The sequence below is a fragment of the Aptenodytes patagonicus genome, chromosome 1 (assembly GCF_965638725.1).
Source record: "Aptenodytes patagonicus chromosome 1, bAptPat1.pri.cur, whole genome shotgun sequence".
NCBI lineage: Eukaryota > Metazoa > Chordata > Aves > Sphenisciformes > Spheniscidae > Aptenodytes > Aptenodytes patagonicus.
The window spans coordinates 125,360,532-125,382,982 of record NC_134949.1 but is presented as its reverse complement, the minus strand read 5'-3'; the positions used below and the strand labels follow the sequence as shown (position 1 = coordinate 125,382,982).

Here is a 22,451-nt window from a genome sequence, read left to right as displayed (position 1 = left end):
TTATAATATGATTTTTGAACATGTTTCTAAAATAATTCTGCCCTGAAGTGAGCCTTATCTGTACTGCAGACTGATTTAACTGGGACACCACTTAAAAAATATTCTAACCCCAAAGCTAAAATCTAAAGTTAAAATCAGATAGTAAAAATAAAGAAAAATTATTACCATCACATCTAGTGACCAGCAGAGCCCCTGCTGTGCCACGTGCATAGGAGGTCACAGTCTTTTCCTCAAAAAATTCAAAAACAAAGGGGCAGACAAAGCAAGAAAAAGGGACACTATATCCAAACAAAACGGTTCCTTAACCTTCTCCATCAGAGGATGGGGATTAGGAATGAAAAAAAGATTAGGAAGAAGTCAAGGATGAGCTTGATGAAGTGACTAGGGAAGGAAAGTATGCAACAGGTTTAAGGTGAAAAAAAATCTAAAGAAATCCTAGTGCAGCTGTCCCTTGGTGACCCAGGCTGAAAGCTGTTCCTGTTACTTACTACTGGATCTGTGTAAGGGACTTTCTATTTTGACATCTGCTCTGGGTTTTCCTGGATGCTTGTGTGAAAGAGGGGCTGGAGCTGCTGAAGCCTAGGCAGTCTAATGTGAGGTGTGTGAAGAACAACCTGTCCGCGCTGTGCATTTATCCCTGCCGCTTTCAGGAGGCGGCTGCTGAATTGAGAGATTTGTTTTTCAGAGGGTTGGGGTCTCTCGCTCCTTTCCTCAGGGTCATACCAGCCTGAGACAAAAAGCTGGAGCTTCTGGACCCCTGCATCTCCCAGCAAAGGCAGCAGAAGCAGTAGAGGTGGGCTGCAGCCTCCACACATACCCACATTGACCATCAGCTGCCATTCCTGCTACTGAGGCGTTAGAGGAGCCTTCTGAAATCTGGGACCTTCCATGCAGCTCCACAATTGAGGCAGTCACATTTTATTTTGTTATCTGTCTTATGCTCATTGGCAAAGACTGAGATATCTTTACCTCGCCAAGACTCTTCCAGAATTTTTCCATAGCACTGGCATTTCTCCTGCAAAGTCCCTGGAGAAAAGCCGGCTGGGTTACACCCCGCATCAGAGAGTCATTTTTAAGCTGGTTTGTAACTAAGTGCTAAATAAGGGCAAAATGCCAATACTAGATTCCCACGGGTATATTAGTTCAGAAGCAGAACATAAAACTGCGACGTTTAAATTATGGCATTTTGATTTGAGGGTTTGTCAAAAGAGTAAGTTGACACTCCAAAAGGGACCTGACTACAGTTCAAAAGATGCAACTGTTTGGCTGCAAAACACAGTGGGCCGCTGATAAAAAAGTCACCCTTTCAGAACTCAGTATACAGAGACCAGCTCTTAATAAGCTAGAAGAAAAAAAGACATGGGTGGGGAGAGCACATGGAAAACATCTATTCAGTGTGGTCAAGCAGTCACACAAGATGTGCTGGGCTGCAGAATGAGAGGAAGAGAGGGAAATCTGAAAATACTGTGTTGATATTACATGTATCCTTTAGGACCTAACATCCAGTGGAGAGACTCCATGGCAATCTGACAGTCTTTAAATGTATTTAACTTCATAAAACCCTGGCCAGGCAAGGAAATGTTATTCTAGCTTTCTTTTATAAGGGTAAAATGAGATACGGAGACAAAAGGTGGAATTCATCTCACTGCAGCTGCCTCAAAGTTATTCTTCTCATCTAAACTCATCCTCTGCGTGCTGTCTGTAGTGAATGAGAATACCAGAATTTCTACAGAATGACTCATGCCATCCCAACAGAAGTGGTAATTGGGATGAACTGTGGCAAGGCGGCCAGATGCCACGTCACTGAAGTGATTTGTCCTAGGTGACATGGGAAGTGGGTGGTGGAACAGAGTGAAAAATGGTTTTTGTGCGTCCCCGGCAGGAGCCACTGGTACCTTGCTGCCTGCAGTGGTGAGCACCCTCTCTAAAAACGAGACAGGAACAGAAACAGTGATTTTTTTTCTTCTCCTAGGAGCTAATATACACCTGGCATGATGAAGGTGGGTATCAGAGTTGGATGATTTCAGGAAGACTTTTCCTCCTCCTTGTGTAAGACTGTATAAGAACATTTCAACACTGTCAAGACTGTGCAGCTGAAAGGGGAGGATTTGTAAGACCAACCATATTTTATGCCCTCATAGCCACAGAGAGATCTGTTGAAACACACTATCTTACCTGGTGCTCTCTCCTCTGCCACTCCCCTCCCTGTAAAACTAAAGGAGAATATATTTTCCACTTACGGCTCCAATCCATTCTGCGAGAAATGGAGCAAGGTGCTTGTTGTATAGGAGTGGCGTTGCATTATGTCATTACAAAACCTCTCATACACAGCTGCTTGACACATTTGCAGACATGTTCCAGCATTCTGTTCTCATTTGAAAAACATTAGAGTAGCCTGTCAGCCAGAATGACAAGTAACCTAATCCAGCCAGGGGATGCACAGCAGTTTTACGCTGGGCTTCCCTTAAGAGCTGAGGAAAAAGGTATTTGATGGCACTGACGTGCCAGCTGAAATTCAGAGAGACATGAAAAGTGCTTGGATAATTTAAGGAGAAATTTCAGTTCCCACTGAGGACTGTCTCTCCTCATTATCATTTTGAAATTTTAAATGGGACTTCCCAGTGCCTGAGACTTGCATAAGACTGTGTAAAAGGGTGCTTTTCCAGCCTAACCATGACTGGTTCGGTCATTGTCAAAAAGGGTAATGGGGAAAGGCTTACAGAGAGGTGCTTCTTCTGGAAAAACATTGCAGCTAGATGGAAAAAACCAAAACACATTTGTCTTGGTCTTTAGCGAAAGAGATGATGCATTTGTGACAGATATTCCACTGGGACCGTCTGATCTCCAAACCACAAAAAAAGACGACAAGTGTAAGTGCTTGATCCAGCAGTAGGCCTGCCACTTTGGGAAGAGAGTCACCTGACACTGCAACATCCAAATAAACCCACCCTTAAACGCCAAACTGTCAGAGCAGCAAGAGAAATAAAGCCGCTGGATCCCTATCTCCAGACACAGGATCCATTTCTGCTTAGTCTCTACTGGGTCTAGAACCTGGCCAGTAGCATAAACACCCCACTGAGAATGACACCGGCACACAACAGAATGGTCCCTTTTCACGGGATCCATCTACCTTTCAACCACAAATACTTTACTGATGTTAGCTAACTGCAGGATATTATACTAGGGAATTGAAGGAACGCAGATGGCTTCTCCCAAGAACATTTAGCACTGCAGTTTGAGATCTGCCCATGTGACTGTAATATCAGACCATGATGCAGGCAGAAAGGATAACAACGGTCTCCATTTCTGCACTGCCCAGGGGTTTCTGCATGGCCTGGAGAAGACACTGTCAGATCTGGCTTGCTGCAACAGCAGTCAATGCTGGTACATGACAACAAACATTAACAACTAGATTTACAGGCACTGCAGATGCTGGCCATTGATAGCAGCAAATTTTTCCACACAGATAGGACTCAGACGTCTAATCCTAAATTGTTCTCCATAACTAGAGTCTGGTTCCAAATGAGCATTAAAAAAAAAAGCTTATGGTAACAAGCGGCAAAAGGAAACTGTTAAATAAAGACAACTGCTGTTATTCAAGATTCAGAGCAAAGTTCCCTGGAGTTTTATCTAGGTTTCATATCACCATGATGTCAAAGAAAATGCATCCAAAAGACAAGCAGGACCACTCTGCAATCAGTCTTCCCACCCTGAGGCACACTAGGAGGGCCTGTGGGTTTATGTTTCATGTGCTTAGCACAGGTAAAACCCTCATATCACAAAGGGAAAAAGGAAAACTTACCTGTTGATCTTCTGATGGTGACTGAGCAGACTGAGCCTCTTCATGAGCCCCTTCATCTGCCTTGTCTTCCGTGTGTGCCTCAGTTTCGTCCGTGGCATCAGACTTTTCAGTCTCCTGGCAGCAAAGGAGAAGTCATTGTTAGCCTCAGGGCACATAATCAAAAATTCATTTCTGTAAAACTCTTGACTTTACAGTTTTGGGAGGTGTTTTTCTAATTTTGCTTCAGCACTCAAATGAAAATATACCCTTTTGGACATTTTCCTGAGAAACGAACACTTGTTGGCATGTTGATCTGTTAGTAAAGGCATGGGGTTTGTGTAGGTAAAACATGAATTCAAGCACTTCTTTCTCTTCAGAGAGGAGTAGATTCTCTAACTTTTCTGTGGAAAGTTTAATAGAAACCGATGCTCGCCCTGATGGCACATTCTAGCTTCAGGAAAAAAAGGCTTTTTCACCAGCATGCATTCCAATTAACTTCATCAAGAAGACAGAAAAACAGAAGTAATAAAGGATTTCATATACAGTCTCTTAACTTTCTTGTTTAAAATCATCAGGAAACCATTCCTCAATTCACACACCAATCTATCAATCAAATCTATTCCAGCACCATGAACGAGCACCTCCTAGAAGGCTCTTTATTTTAAGTCCTGTTGTACTTTCAGCTAGGTAGCCGTGAAAGGTCACACTGGATCACATGCTGTGTCAGATAAAAGGAGACCTGTATGGCCTCGAGTGGAACAATAGAAAGAGCATGAAATGCAATAGGATGAAGTGCAAAGTCGCATTATTTGGGACAGGTAGTTCTGGGACAGAGATTAAAAACAGATGTTTCTACTGCACTTTGGGAGCTTGTTAGTTGGTGATCATCAAAGAAGAAAAAGATGGATGTATTTAAATAATCACAGAATAACTGAGCCACGAATATAATGCGAAGCGAAAGAGGTAATAAATGTGATCCTCAGATGTATGAGGTGAGGTATAGCTGGTGGAACTGAAAGCGAATATTAATGTCATTGCACAAGGCCAAGGCGAAACCTCCTCTGGATCGCTCTGTACCGTTCCAGCCACTCAGGCTCAAGAAAGAGAAACTCAGACTGGAACAGGTGCAGAGAGGGGCTACAGGAATATTTGAGGGAGTGGAGAGCCTGTCTTATGAAAGGGTGACAAAAAAAGCTTCATTACTTTAATCTATTGAATGTAATGCTGTGAGGGGATATGATGGCTCTCTAAAAATAGGTCAGAGTAAACATCAGGGAGGGATAGGACAAGGAAGAACGCTGAGGTAGATGCAAAATGAGTACAAACCGGCTGTAAATAAAAGTTCTAATTATCAGCATTGTGAAATTTTGGAAGAGCTTTATAGTAGAGGAGCGGAGGCAAAGGACCTAATTCATTAAAAAGGAATTTGACCACTTCTGAGAGGTGTTATCTGGTGTGGTTGCCTCCAGCAACAGAGAATTGGGCTCAGGGGGAGGTCCTGTCCTGTGTCATCCTAAGTCTTACACAGTTTGGGCAGAGCAGTACGTCCCTGATCAGAAGACGAGCTCCTTTCTCACCCCTGTGACCAAGCCCTTACGACTCATCCACCTGGTCGGTTTGGGTTTTTCTGCTTTTCCATAATTTCATTTGTCTCTACAGTTAAACAAAAGCCCGCAGTCATGATCCCCTGCCCTTTAAGCTTCACGAGTCCTCCTCCAGTGTCCTCATCATATATGATTTCTTCAGCCAGTGTACTTAGCCTCCAGAAGCGTGACCCTAGCATACCTATCTGGCTTTCAGTCCCAGCGCAGACTTGGGTGAGTGCTGACTTGGGGATCTTTGTCCCATGATGTGGTGTGCTATATAAGACATGCCCTCCTGCTGAGATGCTCTGCTGGATGGGGACGAAAATGATAGAAAGGAGGTCAGGAACGTTTGGAAGCAGATATCATGACAGAGTGAAGATGGACAAAATACTTCTGCAGTTTTATCTTTTTCCTGAAACTTCACTGTCTGTAAGATTTGGTGCCCCTTTTGGCAACTTTCTCCTGAATCATGGAACGTAAGTTCTGTATTTAAGGAGCTTGGAATGAGAAGAGAGTAGGCACATAGGCTCATAAGTTCCCCTTCCTCTCCGCAGAGAAAAACAACAGCAAAAAAACATATAAGCAGCAAGCATTGCCCTCCCGGCAGTCCTTCCCAGCACTGCGCTGCCCCTGCCCGCCTGGCAGCAAAAGCCTTTCCAGGGCTGCCCGGTGAACTGGAGCGGGAGACTGATCGAGATTAAAGCTTTAAAAAGAAAAACATTTCTATCACCTCACACAATTTGCACACTCCGTTACACAGCTGCATGAATGTTTTTGCCAGCACGTGGGGGATGCTTGCGGAGAGGAATGAGCAGCTGGGAGCAAGCAGAAGCAGCCAGAGGAAGGAGAAAAGACTACTTCATTTTCTGGCAATATTGTCTCATTTCAAGTACACATAAAACTGTGGGCTCACTGCACTCTGGTGCTGGTGGCACTGTTATTAAAAACAGATCTGCAGAGACATTTGTTTGGCTTAATTTATCTTTTACTTTTCCCCCACAAGCTAACAAAATATTTGAAGATTAAAAGATGTAGTAACACAGACATATATTGAAATTCTCTTGTGCAATGTTGTGTTAATACGTTGTTTTCTTAAGCGAATGATAACTTCCTTACAGATACTTTCTTTGTAGCAGTTCCTAAAATGAAAAGGATAGTGTTGATGAAAATTAAATTGGTTAGATATTTATTTTCAGCATGTATATTAACATTTCATTTTAAAATCTATGTACTCAATATTTTTTTGGCAGATAGATACATAAAATACATAAAGACTGAAGGTGTCATTCTAATTATAATGAACCTATTGTGTAAAGCTATCTCAGATGAATCATATACTTACTCAGAGCATAAGGCAAAAAAAAATTGTAGCTGAAAGAACTAAACTCTAGAAGCAGTGTGTTATCAGCCAGAACACGTTCACGCACACATGCACACACACATACAGAGTTCTTGTTAATTATATGGAGAACTGTAATGTTTGGAATATCATCATTATACTAGCTCTCCATAGAAACACAAAATTTAATTTTTAACTAATTTAAAATGAAGTACCATTTATAAAGATTGGCTGACAGGTCATTTTCTCTTTAAATAAAATGCACATACCGTAAATTTGTAATTCAAAGCAGTCTTAGTAGAAGTCTTCTTCAACTAAAAGACTAAAGCTCAAGTATCTACGGATGTTGGGATATCAAGACTATGGATATTAAGACCAAGAATACTAAGATTAAGGACTTAAGTATATACAAGATTTGAAAACAGACCCTCAGCTCAAGTAAATTGGCTTCACTGAGTTCACAAAGCAATTGCAAACCTAAACGATCTTGCTACAAGCTACTGGCTCTCTGAACTTCTGGGAAATGGAAGCAGTGTTCCACAGAAGTTAATAAAGTTCTCAAAAAACCTGATTGTCCCTGAAAATAAAAAGCAATTAATTACCTGCATTCAAACCTTGCTAAGATACTCAGAAGGTGTAGTAATACAGCATACTGTTTGTCATCTTAGTTTAAGTAATAGGCATCTCATTGACAAATCAATTCACCTGTGCCATCTTAGAAAACAAGTGGTGCAGCCAGAGCTTTTAATGGGCTGTTCGCACATTACCAATATTTCAGACCATTTTCAAGAATATTGAGAACTGCCTCAGACTAAGCATAAAAGTGATAGGGGCTTTAAAAAGAAACGTACCCAACTTTGGGGGCAGCTGAGACTGACGCACCTGACCCTAGACATACGAACTACATTGATTATAGCTCAAATGTACACACATATACCATTGGCACATCACTGTTCATGCTACTAATCCAAGATTAAATGGGATCATTCAGAAATCTACCACTGACTTGAGTGATCTTTGGGTCAGGCATAAAGCACAGCTGTCCTCTAAATCCCAGCCTGCCATGAAACACATTTAGAAGTTGGAAGTATTCTAGACCAGCTATTCCTTCAAGTAAGAAGGTATTTCATATTAACAGACTAAAGAATTTATTAACACAAACACTATGCCTGCTTCTTCTCTTAGGCACATACAACTATGCTACTCATCCCTGTTAAATGATGCTTCGGAAAACATGATAACCAGTGTGATGGGGAGGCAACAGGAGAGAGAGGATGATGTGAGCTATTTGACCCTTTCTGAAGTACCAAAAATATGTATTGATTTCCTGTAATGTCACTGAGTTTTATGGCCACATAACACCCTTTAAGGATAAAAATGTACTTGGTATATAGGAAAAAAAGTGTGAAGATCTTTGCCTGGCTCCCACAGTGATCTAAGCAAATAGTTAGTATTTAGAGCTTTGGCCTTTCCACCAAGATCTGCAGAAGTTTCTATATGCCATCCAGGCATCTAAATACTTGATTGTATTGGGTCCGGGAACGTGATGATGGACACAGCAACTGGCCATTTGTACAGTGGTACCTGACCAGAAGCCTTAGCAGAGGTCCGAACACAGCTGGCTGCAGGGAGAGGTAGGCGCCTACTTAGGGAGCTGCCCCCCAGCCTGTTTTCCAGCCAGCCTGGTTAACTTTGATGTTGATTTGCTATTTCCCACTGAAACAATTACAGCTTTTTTGTAAGAGGATACTTAAATAAATGTGTAAAGACTACTTTGCATGTGTGCTGCAGATCTGAGAAGGATCTCCTTTATACCTGTAGGTATTCAGAGCTTCTTTACATGTGTCTTAGAGTCAATCTGCATCTTGGTGACAACTTTGATGTGTCCTAAACGTATCAGACTCACCCTGTAAGTGTAGATCAGCTTGCACATTAGGCTCTGGCACCATCAGAACTCCAATACCTAGCAGTAACTGTCCAGTGTAAATGCTGGACAAGTAGGTCTGGTGACAAGTTGTAGCCACCTAACCCAGAGAGAAGTCGGGGCTACAAAAATGAGAATCTGCAGAACTGAAACATGTGTTTTGCACTCAGCAGGCTGATGTGGCAATGAATGTAACTACAAGTATTTTGTTGGGAAGTTATAATTTGTTGAAGGAGTAGCAAAAAGTTCCTCTGCTTGCTCTAGAAAATAGGCTCAAAACAGTCCTGGGTCAGGATCCTAGTGGACTGTGCCGTCAAACAGCATCATGGTCATTAAAGAGCTTCTCTACTGCTGGTGCAATATGTGACAAAAGATGGACGGAAAAGGAAAGAGAATATTCTGAGGCAAGAGTACAAAGCGTATCAGCTTCATATTAATCTTTGTAATGTCTCAGTGAGGTAAAAACCCCCAGAAAGCAAATGCTTGCTGACTGTTTTGTGGTGTTTCCATGCTTTATAGCTTGCTTCTTTTATAAATTATCACCATATGCCAGAAAAAAAATACAATTATTTAAGAAGATATTAGTAGGACACCCTGTCATATGTGTCACCTTCACGATCTCTTCCACACCTGACTTATTATTCCAGATTCATGCTGCTGGAAATCAATGTCACGAGCCATCCATTGTACTTCATGCTAAGGTTGAATTGACAGCCTAATGAAAGGAAAGCAGAAGCAGTGCAGCAAGGTTATTTGTATGACAAAGCACAGCCAGACTGTCACACAGTGAAATGCTGAGAAACACCTCTGCAATAAATGCTAAAACACTTGTGTATGTCTTTCTCAAATTCATGAACAGATTCTAAACGGGAGACGATGTAAATATACTTCCACTCTTCACATGGATTTTTTAAAAACACTCTCACTTATTTCCACTTGCTGGACTGAAACAATCACCACCAATGCAGCAGTTAATCAGCGTAAACCAAACTTGCTTGCTACCAATAGCACTAACACTTATCTGCTCAGCAGAATGTACCAAACATATTATTTTCAACATTTACAAAGTTGTCACAAAGTAGAAACTGTAATAGCCTCTGCTGACAGCTGGGAATAAATGAATTCTGAAAAATTGCTACTTTGCTTCATAGACACGCTATCTAACAGAACCTTGCATGAAGGAGCAGATAATATATCAAGTGGGAAGATGGAAAAATGCAATTTTCTTTGTCTCATTGATTCTCCATGTATCTTTTATAATGATTATAATATGTAATACCTGCAGTCCTCTAAGCCTTTCATGGTTTTGTGGATGCTAATTAAATGAATTCTCACAAGACCCTTGTGAGGTAGGCAAGTAATTTTTATATCCCCTGGTGGGAGATGGCACAGCTAAAGCAGAAAGTTTAAATGACTTGCTCCTTATCACACAGGGACTCAGTGTCAAAGACATTTATAGCAACTGTGGCTCTCGCCTGGGTATCTCTTCATCTGTAACTCTCAAAGCACTTAGCAAAAGCTCCTTTTTCTTTCTGCTTTTACAGAAGAGGAAAAAGAGAGACATTTACAACAGCGTTTCACTCAAAGTTGCTACACAGTTGGCAGCAGAGTTAGACCAGAAGGCAGATCTCATGCTCCAGGGCAGTTCTTCAGCCAAGTCACCACAATGCAGCAGAGTTCTCTGCGATCACTCTGGCTCATCACTCTCTTGATTCATTTCTTTTGTTGAATCACCCACGTTAAAGATGGCAACATTTGATTATCATCTAACATGATCTCAGGATAAGAGAGCTGCAATGCTCACAGTTATAAAACTTCTAATTAGAAGACGACTCTGTTAAAGGTAAAACACATTGCTTTCTGTAAAAAGAAGAAAAAGAAAAAAGAAGAAAGAAAACAAAGAAACATCTTTTTCTTTTGCCAGAAATATATTAGAACATTGTCAAAATACAGTGGATGGAGAACAACAGGTAGACTTGCCAAAGCGACTTCGTGACGTCCTGGGTGAGACTTTAAGTTATCTCCTCAAGGCAGAGGGAGCAAACCCCACAGTGCCAGTCTGCCTGTACAGACAGAGGATGGAAGGGGTCCACACCCCAGCCCCTCTGTTGGCGGCCAGTACAAACCCTGTTTGCTCAAGGTTTGATGCAGTCAGGGAGAAGCGAAGGTTTCTTGTCATTAACACAACCTATAAATTGCATTAGGAAATTCTGCATCATTTAAAAGCTGAACATGATAAAATACTGCTTTGTGTCAACAACAACAACAACAAATCATCAGCTGGAGGCATGGCAACAAGCCTGCAGTGAAAGAAGGGAAGAGAGAAGTATTTTCTAGTATTTACCGAACCAGCCACTTTTTTTTTTTTTCCTTAAGAACACTTGGCTGCACCAGCAGCTAATGTAATGCTTGTCACTGTCCCTTATTTGACATGCTGAGTCACTGGCTATCTTCATCTTTTATTAAAATCAAATAAATGGCCCCCATGGAAGGACAGCAGTGCATACCTTTGTGCCCGGAGGAGGAGCAAGACCCAGGAATGAATAAATAATATTTTCTTCTTTAGCAGAGAAAAAGGATTCAAAATCCTAAAAAAGGAACAAACAAACAACAGAGAATCGGTAACAAAAATCAAACAAAAAGCACAGGAGGAAGAGACTAGCCCAGGCAAATCTTTCTTGTATTGATGACAATGACTACGCATTTGTACAAGCGCCTGCATTATCTAAGCCCCAGGAAGAAAACTCAGATAAAAGGAGTTTCACACTGGCTGGCAAAATGAACAAACGGCCAAATCTCTCCAGAGATTTACACTTTAATTATACCACATCTATGTCAGAATCAGATAAAATTAAACGTCTCATTTTAATGTGCCTCAGCTGTACACACCAAAGCAAAGCTATTACCATTTAAATGTTAAAATAAAACTTGCTGTGAGTAAGAACACAAAATAGGCCCTCAAAACCCTGGACAGCTTTATGGCAAATAAAAGGCAACAGTCAATGTAATAGCACAAGTGAAATGATAATGAGGAAACTGTTTATTTTAAAGAAAGGCACTCTGGTTAGAAAATGCAGTTACTTTTCAGACAAACTTAGCAAAGGACTGTGTTGTTCCCTCTGACATATATGTACCAGCCAAAATGTCTTGTCCACATGTGAACTGAAGTTATAAATCGTTATGTTAAATGACTGTTTCCTCTTCAGTGCTAATGTAACTGAAAAGATGTGAGGGATGGCTCCTATCCTACCATCTAGAACTTGCATGGTCTTTACTGTATTCACCTGTACAACTTTCCTATCAATTAAGGAAGCTCTGCTATCACTAGTTTGTTACTGGAAAGTTCATGACTCACTTCCTACACAGGTAAAAATCAACGTGTATTTAAGATCTCAGCAGAAACTCTGGTCATAAGTGACTGGCTCACAATCACTCAGCAGCTCTGTGTAGGACAGGGGACTGAACGCAAGTCTGCTGAGTCCTAGACTACTACCTTGACCACACTATCATCCTCCCTCTCATCCCAAATAACTCCAAAAATAGAAGCCTGTAAGTAATAAGGTGCTGACTCATCCTTAGGGCTCGTTTGTAAAGCTGGGTTAGAACCTGAGTTGTTTTATTGGGCTGTTTTAGCATTTCCAGAGAATAAATTATTGGCCAAGGGTAATCCTAGGGAAAGGCTGGAGTGGATGGTTTAGAAGTCACCTTAATGTCAACAAGACTGGAATCAATGACGTTTCAGTCCAGTTTGGAAGAGATAACATAGCTTAACAGACAGGATAAATGACAGCCCATTTCACTAATTTATCTAAGGGACAGATAGGCTTTCACACAGACCTAGCTACACACAGTGGGAACTGCCCAGCCTGGGAGAAGCCCCAGAGCACATTTTGCCCTGACCGGGCGGAATACCTGCCGCTGCTCCAGGCCACCCATTTCTCAAACCATCTCTTTGCTGTTTTCACATTGCTGTGGGGTTCTCCTTCTTATCTAAACCAGGTCTGCCTTAAGTATTTAAGAAAGCCAGTGTCTGAAGTCTAACCCATAAACTTAGGAGCAATACAGCAAACAAGAACATGAGGATTTTCTGCAATTCGAAGGGCTGGACTTTGACATGGGCCTTTGACAGGCCGTACAAACACAGGAAACTTGTGTCCTCCTGCATACCGCATACTCATAAAACAGCCTAAGCAAACTATGGCACAACATGTCAATAGCTGGGAAACAAAGAGAAGACTATAACAAGGAGGGGCCATGAAGTGGACTTGACATTTTATACGTCTTGTTAGTTCCTCCCCAGAGGAAAAGCAGCAGGCGGCAAGCGTACTAAAAATCTCCAGAGACACATAGCCTTGCAGATAACCAGACCTGAGGGCACAAGCAGGACGTGTGAATGACCGGATGAACTCCTTATCAGAAGAGGATGCAACCTTCCATCATATCAGGTACTCCTTGGCCACTGGTAGTGTACAATGATATCCCACAGTAAATGTGGTATCTCGCAGTAAATGGAAGGTCACTTACCTTGCTTACACTGAGGAGTAAGCTATCAGGTATTTAGGATGAGGTAAGCAATAATATTATATCTGTATGAGAAGACATAAATGGTCTGAGTGGAGAGTAGTGGTGTCATTTGTCTTTGGAACTAGTCTTTGAAAAATACAGTGAAACGTATTTAAAAAAAAACCTACTCCATGAGTTTTTCTTTATCATATGAGTGCATATGCACATATTCACTCTACGCTATCACCCTTTGTATGACCACTGTGGAAATGCCAGACAGCAAAACTGCAAACTCCAATTGGACATCAGCAGAAAGTTCTTCCCCACATGAGTGGTATGGCACCAGGTCAGAGCGCACAGAGAGGGCATGGAAATGCTGTCCTTGGAGACTTTTGAAACTCAGATGGCCAAAGCCCCAAGCAACATAAGCTAACTTTAAAGCTATCCCTGCTTTGAGCAGCAGGCTGGACTACAGACCTCCAGAGGTCCCTATGATTTCCGTATATTTGACTTTAGCAGTTATATGAAGCATCCAATGAAAGTCTTACCTAATAATTCAGAGATTCTTTGAAAATAATACGTACAAGGCTATTTTATTCAATGGATTTCAGTTTACAGAGAAAAGCATAGACTTCAGCTTACAGAGAAAACCAGAAGTTTACATTCCATTTCTCTCCTAGTTTTCTAGGGGCGTTTTTTGTTAAGCAAAAGCAAAGACAAGAGCAACAGAGTGCTCAATATATTTAGAAAGTGACACAGATGCAGACGTCTGTCTAGACGTGAGCAAAAAAGCACCTTAAGAAAAAGATCAAATAAGAACATAATTGCCAATGCTGATGGATTAGGATACTTGAAATTGGTGTTATAGCCAGGCATACAAAATGAATCCATTTCTAATCTGTTTCTTCAAGTGGCAATACCAAAGATCTGAAAGAAAAATAAGATTCAAGCTATTTATAAGCCTTAAGCTTCTCTGACCTCGCGGAAAAGCTGCTTACCATTGATGTATTTTCATAAATGTATCCATAAGAAACCTCCATTTTACAGTACAAGTTAGGAAGTGAGGCAGCTCTTCAGGGTCAACCAGAAGATGCAGAATGTTTTATGTATCAGCAGAAAAGCAGATTAGCAACAGGACTGCATTTACTTGCTCATTATGTCAGTCTATTCTAGCACAAAAAGGAAGCCTCCTCACCTGTCCCCAGTATCCCCTCTTTCCTTACCCCGACCTCCGAAATTTCACTGAACTTCAGAAGAGGGGATTGGAGAAGATCTCAAAGGACCATTTCTCCAAGGCAGGAACCACTACACTATTCCTGATAGGTGTTTCTCCAATCCGTTGGTAATGACCTTTAATGAGATAATGAGACAATCTCTTGAATACTACGTATTTTTTTCTGATGTCTGACTTAAACTTCCTTTGCTGCATTTTTTGCTCATTACATCTTGTCCCACCTCCAGTGGGTGTGGAGCAGAACATATTTTACAAAATCCTAGAACCACAGGATAATTCAGGTGGGAAGAGACCTCAGGAGACCATCTAGTCCAACCTCCTGCTCAAAGCAGGGTCAATACTGAATTCAGACTAATAATGAATTCCTCTTTGCTGCAGCCCTTAAAATATTTGAACGTTGTCATGTCTCTCGCCAAATTCCTCTTTCTCAGGGTGAGGAAGGAAATCTTTTATCTTGAATTTTCATCTCCCCGAGGCCAGTGCTCCCAGGCCAGCATGCTGCTAATGTGTATACACATGCACATGTGTGAATGGGAACCAAACATACAGGACAATTGATAGGAAGGGAAGTGAGGGCGAAGAGTGATCTCAGAAAGGAGAATGAGCAGAAATGAAATGTAACAAGTTTGACCGAAAAACAAAGGACTACCTGGGAATGAGGAAAGAAAAAAATTACTAGGAAGGAGAAAGAGAAAAAGAAAATGTCTTACAAAAAAAGAGGTTTGTTTTGGCTTGTTTAACACAGCAAAATGAAGACTAAAAAAGGATATGATTCCCATTTACAAATACATTGGATTAGAGCTGTTTAAGTTAAAGGGTGATTTTGGTATACCAGGAAATGTGTATAAACTGACTGCATATACCCAGGCTACAAATTTGAAGGTTTCTAGATGCCACAAGACTGAGGCCCTTGAAGACTGTACTAACAAGAGTAACATATTTTAAAGGGACTTTCATGAATTCAGGATACTGGACTGGACTCCATGACTCAGACAGACCTCTGCAGTTCTCAGACCTATTTTTAATAAAGTGGCTGAGGACAAAGGAAGTGGGACACAGGGGAAGAGTTAAGATGTATCATGGAAACCTTAAACAGCGTAAAACAGTTCTGGATTTCAGAACAATGGGTCTGTTGGACCTGCACAGGTTATGCGGGGAAGTAGAATGCAAATGCCCAGCTTTATATTGTAGATATGCCGCAGAAGACGTCATGTCACTTTTGCACCAGTCTGCCAGCCCCTGGCCATGTTCTCAACCGGCCCACATAATCCCACTTCACACTCACTGTGCAGCTCCCTTAAGGCACCTTCCCCTGAGGAGAAGGGTAAGGCTCATGTACTGATATGGATCTCCTTACCTTATTTATTTGGAAATAATGACGCTATAAATCAATCTTTGTTTGATAATGATCCCACCGGGATCATTAGCTATGAGCTTTGAGAGCTGGGTGCATTAGAATTCTAGAGACTTTTAGACTAATTGTAAATTTGATTTAGTTTTTAAATCAGTAGTTGCAACTGCTTTCTGGATCCCTTTCCACATGGAGGTGTCTTTGCAAAGGACTCTTAGCTTAAATTTATTTCAAAATGTAGATTATTTGGCTTCCTGAAATAGCTTCAGACATGGAGTAAAAACTGTATATTTATAATTTACTGGCAAGGCTGACCAGCTGCAACACTTTGTAAGGCAATTACTCTTTCATTCACTATATAACCTCCCCAGGGAATATCAGAAATATTTATTGCCACATTGGCTGCCACAAAATCCAGAGTAAGATATATCAAATTATACTTTTTATTGGTGCAGGCTGGATGTTGAAATGCACATGAACTCTAACCTACCAAGTTCTCTTTTAAGATTCCTGTGAGAAAATGAGGAAAACAATTGCACTCTGTTACTCATACTAGCAACTTTTGCTCTGAAAGCACTGAAGTCAATTCTGAAAACTTAGTGGCATGTAAATCCCTTCTCTCTCAAAACAACCTTCGCAGTAGTTCACACTGGATTTGTGGAGTAACATAAAACTGTGATCTGCATTTCAGAGTACTTTGCAAGTTCATTTCAGCGATCATATCAGAGTACTGTCCAGACTACGTATTTCCATCCAGAATACGAGAAAAAAACTGTCTCAGATATCTTTTTTGATTCATGATCCTAGTATTCATGCTGGTACGGTATTATCTATCATCGGTTTGAACAAACTCTCTCAAGAGAAATAACCTGTTACAAGCATATGTGAAAATATAAAAGCATCTGATGAGTGTTACAATTTCTGTTATGAAGAGTTGGATATTTATTGAACAAGCAATATAATTTCAATAATTCAAACCACATACTAGAACTATTCCAGTCAACTATAATTGCTATTTATTTTTATAATATAATGGAAAAGAAAGATTCCTGTTCACAGCCCCTGGTGCCTCAGACATCTACTTGACTTCCTAGCAGCCCAGATGAGTCTGTGTCAAACAAACAAAATATCAACACTCACCATGCAAAATTAACTGAAAGTTCAGGAAGCAAAATGCAATACAGCTAGAGATAGTAGATCAGCCTTGCTATGAACCCCACTAGTCTTGAGTAGCTTAGTATTGTCAAACCACATAATTAAGCATTTACTACTCCAAGTGCAGCTGAGCTGTCTTCATAGTCTACATTTAGTTATCCTGCGATATTGTGTGAAGAAGCCATAGTATCACCTAGACAGTACTGCCTTTGGTCTTCAGGAGCTGGAGTGAGAGTGCAGGCAGAGAGCCAACAGCAGGACAACTTGTGAGTGAGCTGCATAGCAGGTGGTAGGAGAATGTGAGAGGAAAACACAGAGCTCCTCAAAGGCAGCAGACTCCATGCCTTGCAGTGAGCTCTGGGTCCTTCACAGGCTCTGGGTCTGCAGGGGATAATCCATGCAGCCTGTTAAGCAGAGTTTCTCTAGTCAGTTTTCCCTCCGTGTGTATTTTTCTTTTAAAAAGGAATAATCTTTTGTTTCACTGCCTTTCTGTGCATAAAAAATGCTTTCTAAGAATTGTTCTTCCAAAGTGAATCTGAAATTGTTTTAAGGAGTTTGTTTGAGGACGCTTCCTGGTAATGCAAAAAAGTCACTTTCTGTGAAAGAAGACTCTCCGAAGGTATTTAAATTTCCAGACAGCTTCTTACCCCACAATACTGCTCCTCGTTGAAGATCTGTGGAGGGAGGGGAATTCCATTTTGAGGCTTTTTTTCACCTGGGACATTCTCTCTCATCCATTTCCTGTTGTCTTCGTCACCTGCTATGTCCATTTGCTGAAAATCAATCTTGTTGGCCTCTAAAAAGCCGACTACTTCTTGCTGTTTCTTTTTGATCTGGTTAGAAAAGAGGAAAAACAAAATTCCTTCTTTAAAAGGAAAATTCTTTTCTAAAAGCAATTGCAGAACTAATGCAAGTATGTCAAGTTGGATCCTCTACTCCAGTAGCCCCCAAACTTTTTGAAGCTGAGGTTCAACACTGCTTCTCAGCACCCAGGCCGCTGCCATTACTTCCCCCCACCACACCCCCAGCTTCTTTCTTTCCTCCTGGAAGCAGTGATACGTCCATCTTAGAAACGAGGCTCAGCAGTAAGCCTCCTACTCTGTTCCCAGATCTGTGAGTGTGTTGTACGGATACCGAAGCTAATCCTGCTAAAGTCAGCACAGGTCTGAGAATGTACATATTCTCCCCAACATGTAACAGTCTCCCTTTTCCTACTCATTACATATGACATTTAGCTTTCCACGAGCCACATGTTTCTCTCTGTCCCTGTTTTTTAATGCTAGGCATAATTAAATATGAATGAAAGCTTGATGAAGATCCAGTATAGCTTAACTCCTGCGATTGAATATTTCCCACATTACAGAATGATGTTCCAGTTGCACCAAGAAGAACATATTACATACAAATAAAGCATGCTATACACAGCTTCTGTGCCAGCTAAAATTCAGTCATGGCCCTTATTCCCTTTGATGCCAGTACTGTACACACCCAGGATGCAGGCATCAACCTTATAACTTCTCCCTTTACTTTGAAGAAGTAACACTGACTATACTTCTCTACTAAAGGAATGCTACTCCTAAGCAACATTTAAAGAACTTCCTCATTTTGTGTATGTCTAACTTTCTTCAGAGCTGTGAGGCCAAACTTTAGCACTACAAGTACTGCAGCATTTGAAGCAAGCACTGTTTGGACTGATCTGTACAAATTCTCTCACGCTGCTCTTCGATCACAGACAACTAAATTACTATCTCACGTTCCAGACATGACTCTCTTCTCCTCCCAGTTATGCTACTCCATGCAGCAAGTTAGTGTCCTATCTAGACAGTAGCTAGAATGATGTATCAAGGTAATTTTTACATATGAGCCACCATATGATTTGAAACCATGTCTTCCACAAGGCAGACTGAATTTAAAGTCACACCAAGCTAGTGTAAATCAGTCTGAGACAGACAATGAGACAAGAAATAATTCATGGATTATGTATTTCTATAATCTAATAAACCTGAAAAGCTGAAGTAGCGTGATAGCCTATTATATTGGAAGAATGAATTTTCATGATTAAGGATAAAATTTCTTTTTCTTGTTTAAATAAGGAAGCATCTATCTATACAGCTATGCTTGCTTTTAAAAAATAACAAACATAAAATGCTGTACATTTTTATGACAACAACAGAGGTTTGTGGTGAGCTAAAATAAGTACATCACTTTGAATGGAAACCCTAATGCAAAGTGTTCAAAAGTCATGCAGCTGACAGATCTCAAAGGTGCTTATTTATATTCTTATTTTCACTTTTTAAACAGAGGTCATTTTCTTAATGGCTATTTAGCTGCACAGTTATTTGCAGAACACATTCAGGTGGCAGAAAGGATTGCTTGAGGGACACTTCATTGGAGGAAGTGGCAGGATAACGTTTGTATAAATGGTTAATAAAATCTGCATGAGCCAGTACTAAGAGTTTCACCACGTGCTCTGAAAGCCAGTGTACTCAAGTGCTGTCAGCTGCAATTTCAGCGTCAGCTTGTCTCTTTGGACACAGGCCCTGAAGTAGATACGGCTCCTGGAATAGCTAGCGCCCCAGACAGATAGTGCCTCTGAGGAGATAATGGAAACTGAGCTATAGATTCTGTGCTCCCTTGCTTATGGCTGTAGCTGTAACTTTTAGAATGAAACCTGGATAAACAATTTTTCTTCAGCTTGAGGTTCATAATACACAGGAGGCTCAGACGGCACGAGGACTGAAAGCAAAAATTAGGAGAGGGTTGTGTGAAAAATGAATGCTGAGGAAAACTAAAAAGTTACATGCAATTATGCCTGCATAAGGAAAAGGCAAGATGTTTCTCATTATGAAAACAACGCTAAACTATGCAGAAGATATTGTGTGTCTTAAGGCTTACAATTACTAGGGTTTAGGCAGAGCAAAAAGTTGGGACACACACTAAGTATGAAACCATAAAGCAAGCCTCTGCTGTGGCTGATACTAGGTAGCTGGGCAACCAAAAGAATCTCTCCAGCAAACAGCACTCAGAGAGGGAAATCTTCCAGGACGTAACAACACAGAGGACATGCAAAGGTTTTCCCAAAATGGATGAGATTGCAGGAGCTTGTTTGTGCCCTCACTTGTGTCTGATAGCACGGGAAGAATTCAGATTACTTGGGCATAGATTCCTGATAGCATGGGAAGAATTCAGATTACTTGGGCATAGATTCCCTGGAAAGTGGTGGTGAGCGGGATGTTATTTCATCAATGTCATTTTCCCTTTCAACAAAGCTTAAGTTCCACCACTCCTAGCTGCTACTCCCTTAAAAAACTGTTTTAAATAAATATTATCTAGCTAGAGTGTAAAAGCTACAGATAACATTAGTTTCACCTGATGCATAATTAAATATTATCATCTATATCCTCACAATCCAGAGCATTCATGTTGACCAGCTGCCTATGGCAGAAGCAAACGGTACATGGTCAACAACTTACTGCAGAGTTGCTGCAGCTTCTGGTTCTAACACTGCAGGGACAACCTATTCCTGATAACTATTCTTATTTATCACACTCAAACCTCTGATTTGACTTGAAATTGATTTGAAATTTGAGCTCAGGTTTATATATGGCTAGATTCACAGTCATGGACGACAAAGCCCTACCCTGTATTTTAGAGGGCATAATTCAAATAGTCTACATCTTCCTCAGTCTTTCTGAGACCTATAGATTTGAAGGTGGGCAAGTTCATAACATGTCACCAAAAGCACGGGGAATAAAAGGATTTTAGAGGTGCCCTAACCATGAGCAGCAGTAAGCAAGACTTTGGAAGACTTCCTCTGTGTAACACACGAACCCCCTTTCTCCCGTGATTCATGGTACCCTAGAACCTTGCAGGATATTACCCATTTCTAAACACCTCTGTGGCTAGTAACAAAATTATGTTATTTTTTTACTGCTTGCTTCCAGCCAAGCATTTAGTACTTTTTAGCGCTATAAATAAGTGTCTCCACTTTTGCTTGCCTTAATGAATAGTTCAATATCAGCTAAGTTTGAAGCAGAAAGATAATAAAGCTGAAGTTATTTAAAATAAGTTTCTGAATCATTGAGGGGAAAAATACAGACTGCAGATTTGCTCTAGAGCCACAGTCATAGAATCATAGAATCATAGAATAGTTTGGGTTGGAAGGGACCTTTAAAGGTCATCTAGTCCAACCCCCCTGCCGTGGGCAGAGACATCTTCAACTAGATCAGGTTGCTCAGAGCCCCGTCCAGCCTGACCTGGAACGTTTCCAGGGATGGGGCATCCACCACCTCTCTGGGCAATCTGTGCCAGTGTTTCACCACCTTCAGTGTAAAAAATCTCTATTATCTAGTCTGAATCTATCCTCTTTTAGTTTAAAACCATTCCCCCTTGTCCTGTCACAACAGGCCCTGCTAAAAAGTTAGTCCCCATCTTTCTTAGAAGCCCCCTTTAAGTACTGATAGGCTGCAGTAAGGTCTCCCCGAAGCCTTCTCTTCTCCAGGCTGAACAACCCCAACTCTCTCAGCCTTTCCTCATAGGAGAGGTGTTCCAGTCCCCTGATCATTTTCGTGGCCCCCTTCTGGACCCGCTCCAACAGGTCCGTGTCTTTCTTATGCTGAGGGCTCCAGAGCTGGACGCAGCACTCCAGGTGGGGTCTCACCAGAGCAGAGCAGAGGGGCAGAATCACCTCCCTCGACCTGCTGGCCACGCTGCTTTTGATGCAGCCCAGGATACGATTGGCCTTCTGGGCTGCGAGCGCACATTGCTGGCTCATGTCCAGCTTTTCACCCACCAGTACCCCCAAGTCCTTCTCAGCAGGGCTGCTCTCAATCCCTTCATCCCCCAGCCTGTATTGATACTGGGGGTTGCCCCGACCCAGGGGCAGGACCTTGCACTTGGCCTTGTTAAACCTCATGAGGTTCACTGGGGCCCACTTCTCGAGCTTGTCCAGGTCCCTCTGGATGGCATCCCGTCCCTCAGGCATGTCAGCCGCACCACTCAGCTTGGTGTCATCTGCAAACTTGCTGAGGGTGCGCTCGATCCCACTGTCTATGTCACTGATGAAGATATTAAACAGTATTAAACCAGTCCCAATACGGACCTCTGCAGGACACCACTTGTCACAGTGAATTATATCATTCAAGCATCTGATCCAGAGCACCAGAATGTTACTGGGTTCACTGCATTCACTTTTAAAAAGTATTTATTAACATGAAAACCAGTTGCAATTAGTAGTGTGACTGTGTAGTACATAGAATAGAAATGTTTTTCATTCTTTACCAATGATCCTCTGCTGATTTACACCAGGGGAGGCTGGGCCCATCTTATTTTGAAATTCAAAATGAACAACTCGCATGTGATGGAGATTGGCCACATTGAAGAGAGCACCAGTGCTACTAGGAGAATTTGGACTTCCAATTTAAGCTCTTTAGGGATTAAATTCATTCTTCTCAGGAAAAGCTGTACAAGGCTGATACAAAATTTGTTTTTAATGGGATTTTAGTGATATATTGGGGTTTGTGCTGGCTCCTTGCATGAGTGAGTTTTATTTTATATATACCAAAACTCATTAAAGGTT

General features: G+C 41.3%; 1 protein-coding gene across 1 annotated transcript in view; it reads right to left on the bottom strand.

The window, feature by feature from the left end:
* The window catches only part of SH3BGR (SH3 domain binding glutamate rich protein), a 29,419-nt gene that overhangs the window by 4,691 nt on the left and 2,277 nt on the right, over positions 1 to 22,451 (bottom strand). The window contains exons 2-4 of the mRNA XM_076354177.1: positions 17,521 to 17,706; positions 11,138 to 11,218; positions 3,803 to 3,916 (exon numbers count right to left, since the gene is read on the bottom strand). Of these exons, the coding sequence (XP_076210292.1) occupies positions 3,803 to 3,916; positions 11,138 to 11,218; positions 17,521 to 17,706 (381 nt within the window). The remainder of the gene's footprint in view (positions 1 to 3,802; positions 3,917 to 11,137; positions 11,219 to 17,520; positions 17,707 to 22,451) is intronic.